The sequence below is a fragment of the Bombina bombina genome, chromosome 4 (assembly GCF_027579735.1).
Source record: "Bombina bombina isolate aBomBom1 chromosome 4, aBomBom1.pri, whole genome shotgun sequence".
NCBI lineage: Eukaryota > Metazoa > Chordata > Amphibia > Anura > Bombinatoridae > Bombina > Bombina bombina.
In genome coordinates, this window is record NC_069502.1 from 930,846,989 (window position 1) to 930,861,070 (window position 14,082).

A 14,082-nucleotide genomic window follows, 5' to 3' on the forward strand; every position below is an offset into this window, starting at 1 on the left:
ATCTACCCACTGTCCTTCAGCTGCATAGCTCTTCATTTTAACCTCATTTGTGAAAAAGATTAAAAAAAAGGATTTATTCTAAGTTTAACAATTAATAAACAACAATTCAATCAAACAAATGTGTTAAATAAATAATCAACCAGCAGTAACACAGAAACAATATTGTATTTAAACCACCTTTGCAAAGTATTTGAAAATAATAGAACATTTTCACAATATATCTTTGCTGTGTGAGTGAACTTGCTTAACAGATATTAATATGTCAGAGCTTTTGTTTCAGAATATAAGCATTAGTTGTGCTGTCTATTGATAGCTAAACTATTATCTGTCATAGACTGACACACATTGAGTATTAAATGGCTTTACATAATTGTTAATTACTTTCAGATTACTAATACTCCATACATCTAAAAACAACTGCTTTTCTTTTGCTTTATATAGGTAGAGTAGCTTTTAAAAAGATATTGCATTTCACTTTATAGCTAGACTGAATCAAAGTTGCAATACAAAAAAAAAACAGTACTGTGTTAGATAATTTACTGTTTAACATTTTTTTGCCTATAACAGCACAAAGTAATGCAATGCAGGTCCAGAGATGACGTGACAGCTGAGCAAATCAGGGAATTCATATGTGCGTATCTGCCAATCAACAGCTGAGTTTAGTACAGGATTGCAAGTGTACTGCTGCTCCAGTGCTGGTTTTATCAATGTTTTTAACCACTTTGTGACAGTTAAACACACATGTATAGGCAAGCAACAGTGCTAAAAGAAAATACTATAATGTATTAGAGCTTTTTCATATTGTAGTTTTAAGTCTCTGATTTAAAAAAATAAATAAAAAAAATGTCAGCCTATATGTCTGTTAAAAAAAGGTGCATTTTTAATAGAAAACAAACAAGTTCAAAACAAAACAAGCAACAAAAAGAAAATTAAAATTGCAATTACAAACATAATTACATTGTATGGTACTTTTATACTGCAGTTGAACTAATATATTAATATTTCAGTCCACAATAGTACTTTGAAAAATAAGTGGGGGTCCCTCCATGAGAGACATCCTGCAACTTGAAGATCAAAATCTACATAGTGGTTTTTGTAAGAAGAGGTATAATTCATACAAGTTCTCTTGTCTCCCAAAGAGCCTCCTTGGGTGGCATCCTTCAGACAGGAAAGGAGGGGGTATGAGAGAAAGGGAGAGAGGCAAAATACAGGGAAGAGGGAAGAGATGGAGGGTTCTCTGCTTGAGAGTGTTGCTTGGATTTTTTTTGTTCTGATATTGCAACATCTGTATTTGAGGATAGTATATCTGTAAGCATTATAAAATGTGCTAATCGTGTACACTACAAAACAATAAATCAATGTGTAAATATAAATTAATAATGATGTATAGTAAAAAAAAGCCAAATTAATGGTGAAACATAGATTGGAGATTACACTTTTAGAGGGTTTCCTATTATATTTATATTATATTTGTATTTCATTCTGTCACATAATCACTGGGTTGTGATATAGATGTTTTATTCTGCATGAATATAAGGACTGTTCCCAGTCACATTTGATGGACTGGAATTGAGCTAATTTATTTTGTTAGTAAAACAGTATTCATCAACTTTCATAATATCATTGATAATCTCTATACACATTTGCAATGTAGTTATATGTGTGGATTTCCAACATTTAGCAATCAAAGATTACGCGGTTTAGAATTATCTGAAGTAATCATAAACTAAACTTGGAAGGAAATTATGGCTTGGAGTTTAGTATGGCTACTGTTGGTTCTAAGGTAAAACTCTTGCCTAGGAAAGTGTGATAAAGCTGCTCCACAGAAGACCAAAAGGGTTGCAAGTGGTTGCAACCCCACCAGACATGCTATTGTGTCTTTCTCACTGCAGTCCCTCCAGAAAATAATGGACCTCTCTGAAATATGTGTTTCTGTCTGGTAGGTGTGAGAAACCACCACATTGATATTGCAGAAGAGGGTTTATGTATATTTTTGTGCCATTCAAGTGCATTTAGAGATATACCTAAATCATTATGCCAGTGTTAAGTGTATGCTGATAGGCTATTGAGGTTGGGACTGTCAAATAGCTTTCTTGTCATTGATAGTGTGCCCCTTTAAAGGGGTCTCTGCAACATGACACTGCTCAAAAGGGGATTGGCTGTCTTAGCAGGACCCTGCTATATGGTGATTTGTTCAATTTTGTCCCGGATGCAAACACCCCTCCTGCCATATCTCGCAAGTCTACCATGATCTTTAGATCCCCCCCATTCAACAGTTTAATAGGTATGGTCTCATCCAAATTCATGAGAACCTCTTGCATTGCCCCAATGCCCATTCCTCCCATAAACTCAGCTTTGTACAAAATACAGTTCAAGGTCCCCATTTTCTTTTAGCTCTGTTTTGACTCTCCGGTAACTAAAGTTAATAAACTTCCTCAAGAGGTAGCAACGACAAACACTGTGGGGGACTTTAAAAATTCCTGGGACAAGCATAAGGCTATCCTACAAACTAGATACGTTTATACTGTTAGGTAATATCGGGCACACTTGCTGGGTCGTTGGCTCTTATCTGCCATCAATATCTATGTTTCTATGTTTGTAATGTAATACTTAGAAAACTGAGCACAGTTGATGGTGTTGGCATATTATCCCTTCACACAATCTAAAATATACTTTTATCACAATACAATAAAATAACATTGTTGTGCATTGCTACTTAGCCCAACAATATGGAAATCATAAATATAGTAACAAAATAACTCTCTGGATTGAGCTTTTCCTCACCACCCAGTAATTATATAGCTGAATGCCTAAAGTTAGTAGCATGTTAGTGAATAGATTGAAAAAAATAAAACTTAACAAAGAAAAGCTGTGTTGGTGAATATCTTGGTTCATAAAGCACAGTGGTGCTTTGGAAATTTTGTACAAAATCTAAAAAACATGCCCTAAATGCACTTGCATAGTTGCTGTCTTGTTCCCTGGCAAAAGAGGTCTAACCTATGAGGTAATTCAACAAGGTCATTCCAGAAATACAGGTTAAGTCTTTTAAAACAGATTTTTACCAATTTGTTTGTTTATTTTTTCAGCGTGAAAGTTTTTACTTGCATTTTATTAACGATAATACACATTTTTTTCATTTTAATTAAAAAATATATAAATATAGCTCAAATAACACAATAAAACTTGTAAACTTAAAGAGATATAAAAGTACAAAAAGAAAACGATTTAATGTGTTACAGAATATTATTATAGCACTTTACTCAATACAACTATATATTTAACCCCTAAAAATGGGTAAAAGACACAGTTAAAATCAGCTCCACAGCAGCAGTGCCTAACTGGGAGTTTGCTGAACACATCTGGTAAGTCATTGACAAGAGGCATATGCAGCCACCAATGATCAGCTAGCTCCCAGTAGTGCATTGAGCCTATCTATGTATGCTTTTCAACAAAGAATACCAAGAAAACAAAGTAAATTTAACATTAGAATAAAAATATTACGCTATTCCCTTTGAATATGATTGCATGTAAATTCTAAAAAAAATATATAAAATTGTTATTTGCACATGTCATAAATATATTAATAATTAAAGAAACAGTAAAGTCAAAATTAAACTTTCATGATTTAGACAGAGCATGTATTCTTTTTTTTCCAGTTTACTTGTATTATCTTTAATGAATTAATATGAATTTGCTTTGTTCTGCTGTTATCCTTTATTGAAAAGCATACATAGGAAGGCTCAGGAGCAGTAATGCACTACTGAAAGCTACCTGCTGATTGGTCGCTGCACATTATGCCATTTGTGTCTGGCTCATTCAGTGAGGCCGAATTATCAAGCTCCAAAAGAACGGACCTAAATGCTTATTTTCCCTGCTAGAACTAGTGCATTGTCGGCTTATCCTTGTGATTTATACCCACAATGTTTTTGACCTTCTTCAGTCTTGTATAACTTGTTGTGTCTTAATAAAGCTTTTTTTAAAAAAAATAAAAATACAAATGCATAAAATAAACTTAACAAAGCAAATTAGCACAAGAGGAGTACTGTCTTGATCTAAAGAGCTTACACTCTACACAACAATGTTTTTGCATGGTACTTCTGTATAATTAGAGCAGGGACCAAAATAGTAACATAAATCACTTTGATTAATTTTGTAAGTTCAAATGATCGTTTTAGCCAAGTCATTAGGAACTACTGCACAGAATTTCTTTGCTTGATTGTGTCCTTCCACGTGATAAAAAAATAAAAACTCCAGATCTTAAAATGGCTTCACTGCTCCTTTATAGACTCATTTACTTGATGTCATTTCTTCTTAGTCTTCCACAGAGAGATATTTAAAGATGGGATTAGATAATAGGGAGGGGTTAAAGGGTTACCAAGATCTGTCTGTTGAGAAGATTTTCTTTCTTAATGTGTTAATTTTAGAATGCTAGACAGGAGCAGTCACTAAGTGATGGAGCTTTAGGAAATCGTAACGCATGAAGTGCAGCTGAAAAATTGGCATTTTGTTAAAAAAATAAATAAAAAAAATCTTATTTGAAATATGGCGCTACAATTTCCACGTCCAGCTCCATGGAGGAATAATAATTTGACTTTACCGCAAAAGGAAAATCCACTTTCAGAACAAGGAGAAACTATAATAGGTATTTACCTTCTATCTTTAGGTACGTATGCCAAGAATATTCAAAAATGAATTATAGTGTTTGTATAATATGTTTAAATGAAACACACTTAACTATTCTTTTAGCGTATGTAGTAATTTCTGGCAGGATATGACATGAAAATTATATGAATCAAAATGAATTGTGTAGCTTATTTTAGAAGTTTTACTGAATTTGTTATAATGTCATATAGAAGATGAACAAAACAACTAGAATACACATAACAGATCTACTAAATATAATGAATTAAGTTAAAACTGTATTTTTTTGGATAATTTGCATTGCTTTGCAGTGCAACAGACATACCCCTTAAAAAATGTTTTTGAGTATGTTATCTCTTTTGCTGTGGGCAATTAGGGAGAGATACTCATAAGTTCCCTCCTGAACCGATCAGGCAATCGCTGTGTATGTTGCAGGGTCAGGGTTCTGAATCCTTCTAGGACACACTCTAGCCTTGCTAAGGCAGCTCAATTTTTGTGAAAAGTGAACCAAATAAATAATAAAATATATTGCAAAGTTGTTGTTTTTATACTATGCATAAATAAACATTTTGGCCTAGATTACAAATGGAGAAACAAAAAATTTGCGCTATTGTGCATTAAGATCACTCCAGTCCTTCTATTTTTGTGCTCAAATTACAAGTCCAAAGTTATTTTTAGTTGATTGAGCAATAGACTAGGGGGCGCTAATATCTGCATGTCAGATTAGCTCTAGTGTGCTAAATCCCTCATATAATAGACTTCCATTGGGCGCATAGAAAAACTTATGTTGGATATCGCTCAAGCACTAAGCTGAGGGTGTACTAAACTGACAGTGCACTAAGCCAAAGGTGCGCTAAGGCTAAGCCAATGGTGCTCACCACTTGTAATACAAGCTCAATGAGTGCGCTAATAGCACTCCCTGCACTATCCTTTAAAAGTATAGTGTTCTAAAAAGCTCCAACCACTTGAAATACCATATTCTTAGTGGGAGACAGAGCACAAGATAATGCAACCTGCACCAAGTGCGCTCCACTTGTAATCAAGCCCATTATGGGGTATTACATTTTTAAGAGGCCAGTGAATAAATGCAGAAATGTTAGTTTCAGTAATACACTTACATACTTGCCACATGCCCAGTCATAGACATTGATCTAGAAAACTACATTGTATTATCCCAGACAGGTGGGGAATCAACCAATTGCAGAGCAGAGGAAGAACATTTTCCCAGTTTTATCTATCATTTACATGGTGCGCTGCGGAATCTGTTGGCGCTTTACAAATGACAATAATAATAGTTGGATCATATTTTGAAACACTGCTGCTGTAAATGGGGGAGGTATACGAGTTATATGCGATCACAGATAACTGATACATTTCTTGTAGTACAAGTGAATATGATGCAAGATGTCACCAAAAACATTATAATGTCTCGTAAAGCAAAAAGGTCACATAAAAAATAGCGAATGATAATTTAAACATGAACACAGCTAGGTAAAAATGAATGACATTGTAGTTTACTGCATCTATAAGTTGGCATTTAAATATTTTATTATAGTTTTGCTTTTTTTTTTTTTTTTTTAAATAAATGTTTTTGTGCTGAAAAAATATATAAAAATAAATATATATTAAAGGAATAGAAAGGTCAAAATTGAGCATTTTTTTAAAAAATATTTCAATTATCAAAAATGCTTCTAGTAAAAGTTATTACTGTGAGGGCATGCGCACCAGTATATTCACCAGTATTCAAACTTCTTTTCTGCGGGGGTGGTGTATATTGCTTCTGAAGATGTCGTTTGTGTCAAACAAGCCACTGCTGACTTTCTAAAGGAGGTTTGGTTACAGGATATGTGCATATGCCACAGATAAACAGTACAGTAATAACTTTTACTAGAAGCATTTTTGGTAATGGAAGTGAATTGCAAAAATGCTTTTATTTCATATGAAACGACTCCCATGCACGGTTAATTTTTTACCTTTCTATCACTTCAAACTCAAAACTGAATACAGATATAACAAACTTTCAATTTTGCTTTCTATTTCTTATTTTTCAAGTAATTTAACTGCAGAACTGAAATTTTACATTCCATAACCAAATGTTAAAGGGATATGAAACCCATAAAGTTTTTTTTATGATTCAGACACAGCATACAATTTTAAACAAGTTTACAATTTACTTATATTATCAAATGTGCTTCGTTTTCATGGTATTCTGTGTTGAAGAGATACCTAGGTACGTTTCTGGTGCACTTCATGGCAGGAAATTGTAGGTAACAAAAGATACCCAGAGAATGAAGAAAATTTTGAGTATAGAAGTAAATTAGAAAGTTGTTTAAAATTTCATTCTTTAGCTGAATCATGAAAGGAAAAAATTGGGTGTCATGTCCCTTTATTGGTAAATGATGGTCAAACATGACCAAATGCAGACAACATTCTTTATTTTTTACAAATGTGCCCTTCTCATAGAGAATCCCATTTTGGAAAATGTTAATCTCAGGATCTTTTTTCTATTTTTTTTAGGTTGGATGTCATGGTTTGGCAACAGTATTGTAATATTTATACTCTACAAGCAGCGGTTAAGTTTACTACCCACTGATTACCTCACATTTAATTTGGCTGTGTCAGATGCAAGCATCTCCGTATTTGGCTACTCTAGAGGAATCATTGAAATCTTCAATGTTTTCAGAGATGATGGTTTTCTAATTACCTCTATATGGACATGTCAGGTACTGTTTACCAACCAATACTGTGTAATAAACTTTTTTTTACCATATTGCATTTTGTTTTTGCACACTTTGGCTTCAGATTAAGTCAATCAGAAATTATACTGGAGAGTGTATAGGCTTCTTTTTACGAAGATACATATTTGTGGGATGCATTAGTGAGCGAACATCACCAATAAAAAGCCAGGGACTGTAATCATTAACCTGAATCTGGTGTAGTTAGCAGGATAAATCTATAATTGACAACAGCCTAAGGGCTAGATTAGGGCTTTTTAGCGCTCCCATTCATGCTCTAACTGTTCTCGACTTTGACTTTTTGTGCGTGTCGGATATCACGCGTATTACAAATTGAAAGTAAAATGTTTTTGCTTGCACACTAACCCGACGTCTGCAAAAAGCTGAAGTTACATTATCACAACCGCGTTAACATACTCCCCCAAAGACGTCAATGGAGCGTGAAAAGCGGAAAAACCTAAGACCCATACTCGCACGCTAACCTGCATAGCAATAAGAACCCTACTCTAATACATCTAAACCGCCACATAGCCAACCACAATGTACCCCAATACACTATTAGCCTGTAAACTTCCACACCCCCACATCACAAAGTACCCTGCTACACTATTAACCCCATAACTGCCACACCCCAACATTGCAAAGTACCCCGTAACACTATTAACCTCTAAACTGCCACAACTCCAATTGAAAAGTGCCCACTAACTTCTAACGCCACTAACCAGCTAACACCCCTAACCTAACACCCCTAACCTAACACCTTTTTATAGAGCATTGCCAAAAAGTGAAAGCTCTTTTTCTAAAAAGAAAAAAAATACAACCCCATACTAGAATAAAAGTAACCTTCCCCCCCCCCAAAGCCTACTTTGTGATGTGGCGGTTTAGGGGTTAATAGTATAGTTTAGCGCAACTTTTTCCTCCAGCCAAATTCTTTATGCAAACTTTTAAATTGCAAAAAAGTTTGGGCGTTATATGTGAGAGCACATTGCCGCCCATAGATAAAATAGGGAGTGTAAATTACTGCAAGTTCACACAAAATAATTTGTGGTAATTTAATCAGCACACCACTTGTAATATGGATTTGAGCGTAAAGAACACAGCAATCTCACAATCGTATCTACGCACCTCACGCTAACGATAGCATGCCACTCAAAATGTTCAGAGAAGTCAATAAGAGTGCAGAACTATTATATCTGTCCCACACAGGACCAGGATACCTGAGTAGTTGTCAACCAGCATTTGCCGCAATTTTATACATGTGTTTTTTATAAAAGTTATTTCCCCTGTAGTTAGGGGGTTAATTAGGAGGGGTCCTTTCTGATAAGGGGTTTAATTGCAGCGGCAGTTGTGCTATTTAGGGGTTAAGAGCAGAGGAGTCCAGTGGTTTTAAAGTACCTGTGGTTCGGCTCTGTAATTGTTTTTTTAGAGTTATGTGCAGCAAGGGTCAGGGGTTTAGGGGTTACATGTCGCAGGGTTATTGTGTTTTAGGGGGTCATTTTGAGGTGGTGGGCTATTCACATACTGCATTTTTTTACCTTGCAAACACTCAATATATTCTGCTTAGTGTAAGTATTAGCACAAACTATAGCATGCACATCATTTGCAATCTTATGCAAAACAAAATAATGCCTTATGCAATTTGAGTGCTACAAGGAAAATAATACCGTATGTGATAATTATATAAATAGCAAATAAAGTTATAGATTCTACCATACACTTCTGTAGTTTTACACAGGGAAACATTTTAGACTTTAAATATTAGGCTAAAAAAGTTTTAAATAAGCCTCCAAGAGAACACCAGTCCAAATTGCACAGGGCAACTCTAGCTTTGATAACCACAAGTTGTACCACTAGCTAAACATAGGAAACCAGAGAAATTATCCCAAGAAAAGGATTCACAATAATGATAATATACTCATCCAGTTCATTTCTCCAATGTGCACTGTATCTCTCAAAGATCAGGTGCCTCCAAGTGGGGAAGGAAAAGAATGTGTGCTAGTAACTGGTTGACCATCACTGTATACTTAATCCAGCAGGGTGTGTCCTATTATACACCAATCAAAGGCTACATGGGAGTGTCCTTATTAGACAAATGCTAGGCCAAAGTCTCTTTTATAGTTTTTGCATATGCTTGTATAATAAAAATGAATGTAAAATTTGTTATACACAGCTTAAGAAATAACTATGCCAATATTCTAGGGATAAATTCTCTATCCATTTATGACACCACAAATGTTTGTTGCAAACAACTTGTTTAAACCCTGCAAAGAGGTTAATCACATGCTTAAAGTTGCTTTTTAGGAGCCACAATGCATTATTGCTCCTGAGCAGGACATAGCCAGTGAGCAGTACAAAAGTGGCATACGCATGTATCCAGCTATCACTGACCATCTCCTGTTCTGAATCAAACCAGGACTAGTTTTCTTAACTAGTTATTTGTTTAACTCTTTTGTCTGTGTTAAACACATAGGGGCTGATTTATCATCGGTCTGTCCGACATGATCCGCTCAGCGTACGCTGTCGGCATTTATCATTGCACCAGCAGTTCTTGTGAACTGCTTGTGCAATGCCATCCCCTGCAGATTTGCGGCCGCTAGCAGGGAGTGTCAATCAGCCCGATCATATAGGATCAAGCGGATTGATGTTCGCAGCCTCAGAGGCAGCGGACCAGTTATGGAAGACTCGCACGGAAACAGGTGCATCAAGCTCCATTGTAATGGAGAATTTTGTAGAAAAATAATTAAATAAGCTTTTCTAAAGGTTAGCGATCTACTCCATAATTATCAACAAGCATTTGTATGTAATAAAATGCTGGCAGATTAAATCACCCCTGGTATGTACACCACGGGGTGATTGACAACCCTTACTCATGTGCCATTGGGAAAGCACGAACAGGGGGCAGCATTGCATAAGCAAACGCTTGTGCAATGTTAAATAGGTGCAGCGTATTGCTGCAATACACTTACCACATACTGTGATCCCATGCAGATAGATTCATCTGGCAAATGATAAGTCCCGGCCTTTATATTAGCTATATGGACTAAACTAAAGAATTCAGTCACTAATTTCATGTGGTGTTTCAAGATACATTGACTAAACTTGCCCATGGCCATATACTATGCTAGAAATAATAGTAAAAAGAAAATAGGGCGCCTCATAGTGTAATTTGTACAGAGTAGGTATGTAAGCGCATCAGCTGTATTAAGCTTACCAGATATAGTTGCACCGTTCTGTGACCGGTGCTATCAGGCAGACTAGCACTTAACAGTGGCTAGTACACTTTCTTGGAATTCCAAATTGTCTCCCGGACTGGGGTTCAATGTGCTTCTATTTGCACTGGTGATGAGGGTAATAGTATGGTAGCAAAACTACTCCCAATCAGCAAACAAAACAACTTCCGATATACAAAGTTAAAGACAGGGCTTTATTTGTTCCAGCAACGCGTTTCTCGACCGCCAAACGGGTCGTTTCATCAGGCATAAAAATGCTAGAAATACATTAGTTCATGCAATGAAATGGCAAATAAATAATCATCATTTTATCAGACATTTGGTACCTGTATTAGGGTTGCCAACTTTTTTGAAAAAAATAAGGGAGATTTCGGAATCTAAAAAAATTCATAAAGAAAAAACCCACAATCAATATGTTAGTGAATTTTATTATTGCAGAAATGTCTACATATAACACACCATTTAAGTCACCTCCAGAGCAGCAATGCCCTACTAGTATCTAGCTGTCAGGTGAGCCAATGACAGGAGGTATGTGCGTAGCCACCAATCACCATCCAACTTCCAGTAGTGTGTATTAGTGCTCCTGAACCTACCTAGGTATGTTTTCCAATGATACCAATAGAATGAAGTACATTTAATAATAGAGTATCTTAACATTACATACTCTGGCCGCTATGTATCAAGCTGTCAACCGCAAATACGCTGGAATTCCACAGCATATTTGTGGCGAGCTTGATTCGCCGTAGTTATCAAACCCTACAGACCGGCAAAAGTAGAATTTAGTGACGTAACATACGATCCGCCAGACTCAGTCCGACACAGATCGATGCTTACGTCACTACAGATGTTCCGAACGCAAGTTCGGCATAATCTGACTACTTTTGCTAGTTATCAAAAAACTAGCAGGTACGCTCAGCACTTTTACGGCCCAGCGTACTTGGTTTTCAATCCGCCGTCCTGGAGGCGGCGGATGCCATAGGAATCAATGGGAGTCTGACAGCAGCGAAAGCTCATGTTCGCTGCTGCCCGATATCCCATTGATTCCTATGGTAGTTTCTACACTTAACACCCTAACATGTACCCCGTGGCTAAACACCCCTAATCTCCACCCCCCCTACACTGCCGCAACTAAATAAAGTGTTTAAGCCCTAAACCGCTGTCACCTACATTATACTTATTAACCCCTAATCTGCCCCCCCATACCGCCGCAACTCTAATAAATGTATTAATCCCTAAACTGCCACTCCCGGAGCCCACCACAACTCTAATAAAGTGTTTAACCCCTAACCTGTCCCCCCTACACCGCCACCATGTACATTATACTTACTAACCCCTAAACCGCCGCTCCCGGACCCCGCCCCCACCAACATTAAATTTATTAACCCCTAATCTCCCGCCCCCAACGTCGCCGCCACTATATTAAATTTATTAACCCCTAAACCTAAGTTTATCCCTAACACCCCCTAATTTAAAGATAATTTAAATTAATCTAAATAACTATTCCTATCATTAACTAAATTATTCCTATTTAAAACTAAATACTTACCTATAAAATAAACCCTAAGCTAGCTACAATATAACTAATAGTTACATTGTAGCTAGCTTAGGGTTTATTTTTATTTTACAGGCAAGTTTGTATTTATTTTAACTAGGTACAATAGTTATTAAATAGTTATTAACTATTTAATTACTACCTAGTTAAAATAAAGACAACTTTACCTGTAAAATAAAACCTAACCTAAATTACAATTATACCTAACACTACACTATCATTAAATTAATTCCCTAAATAAAAATAAATTAATTACAATTAAATAAAATTAACTAAAGTACAAAAAACCCCCACTAAATTACAGAAAATAATAAAATAATTACAAGAATTTTAAACTACTTACACCTAATCTAATCCCCCTAATAAAATAAAAAAGCCCCCCAAAATAATAAAAATGCCTACCCTACACTAAATTACAAATAGCCCTTAAAAGGGCCTTTTGTGGGGCATTGCCCCAAAGTAATCAGCTCTATTACCTGTAAAAAAATACAATACCACCCCCCCAACATTATTTTATTAGGGAGATTAGATTAGGTGTAATTAGTTTAAAAAACTTGTAATTATTTTATTATTTTCTGTAATTTAGTGGGGGTTTTTTTGTACTTATAATAATATAATAATATAATTTTATTAAATTGTAATTAATTTATTTTAATTTAGGGAATTAATTTAATGATAGTGTAGTGTTAGGTGTTAGTGTAACTTAGGTTAGGTTTTATTTTACAGGTACTTTTGTATTTATTTTAGCTAGGTAGTTATTAAATAGTTAATAACTATTTAGTAACTATTGTACCTAGTTAAAATTAATACAAACTTACTTGTAAAATAAAAATAAACCCTAAGCTAGCTACAATGTAACTATTAGTTATATTGTAGCTATCTTGGGGTTTATTTTATAGGTAAGTATTTAGTTTTAAATAGGAATAATTTATTTCATGATAGGAATATTTATTTAGATTAATTTAAATTATATTTAAGTTAGGGGGTGTTAGGGTTAGACTTAGGTTTAGGGGTTAATACATTTAATATAGTGGCGGCGACGTTGGGGGCGGCAGATTAGGTGTTAATAAATTTAATGTAGGTGGCGTCGGTGTAGGGGGGTCAGATTAGGGGTTAATAAATTTAATGTAGGTGGCGGCGGGGTCCGTGAGCAGCTATTTAGGGGTTAAACATTTTATTTAGTTGCGGCGGGGTCCGGAAGCGGTGGTTTAGGGGTTAATACGTATAATGTAGGTGGCGGTGGGCTTCGGGAGTGGCAGTTTAGGGGTTAAACACTTTATTAGAGTTGCGGTGGGCTCCGGGAGCAGCGGTTTAGGGGTTAATAACGTTATTTAGCTGCGGTGGGCTCCGGGAGCGGCGGTATAGGGGGTAAACAGTTTAGTTTAGTGTGGGTGCTTAGTGACAGGGTACCAAGAAAGCTGCGAATAAGCCGAAGAGCAGCGAGATCGATGACTGTTAGTTAACAACAGTCCGTTGCTCATCGCTCCATACTTGGTGCACGGCTTTTTGACAGCTTTCTTGATCATTTTGGCGAACGTATTCAGGTCCGCGGCAGCGATGTTAGGCGAACATAGGCGAGTGTATTGGTGCCGTCAAATGCAAGAAAGTCGACGGCTTGATAAGTAGGGGCCTCTATCTGAATCATGACAGTTAAATTTTGACTTTCATGTCCCATTTTTTGTTTTACAGTTTTTACGTATCAGTCAATTATCAGTTATCAAGATCGATATACAGACAGATAATATATTAAATACATTTCTCATCTATCTACTGTATAGATAGATAGACAAATTTTTTATATATATTAGCTATCTAATCTATCTACCTACCTGTGTGTCTGTCTATCTATAGATGGACAATTTATTTAATATATCTATTTATCTAATCTATCCTCTCTGTTCAATTTATCATCTATCTATCTATC

General features: G+C 35.7%; 1 protein-coding gene across 1 annotated transcript in view; it reads left to right on the top strand.

Moving 5' to 3' along the window:
• The first annotated feature begins 4,542 nt into the window (after positions 1-4,542).
• Positions 4,543-14,082, top strand: part of LOC128655709 (visual pigment-like receptor peropsin) — a 36,186-nt gene continuing 26,646 nt past the window's right edge. Inside the window, exons 1-2 of the mRNA XM_053709285.1 lie at positions 4,543-4,663; positions 7,159-7,364. Of these exons, the coding sequence (XP_053565260.1) occupies positions 4,543-4,663; positions 7,159-7,364 (327 nt within the window). The remainder of the gene's footprint in view (positions 4,664-7,158; positions 7,365-14,082) is intronic.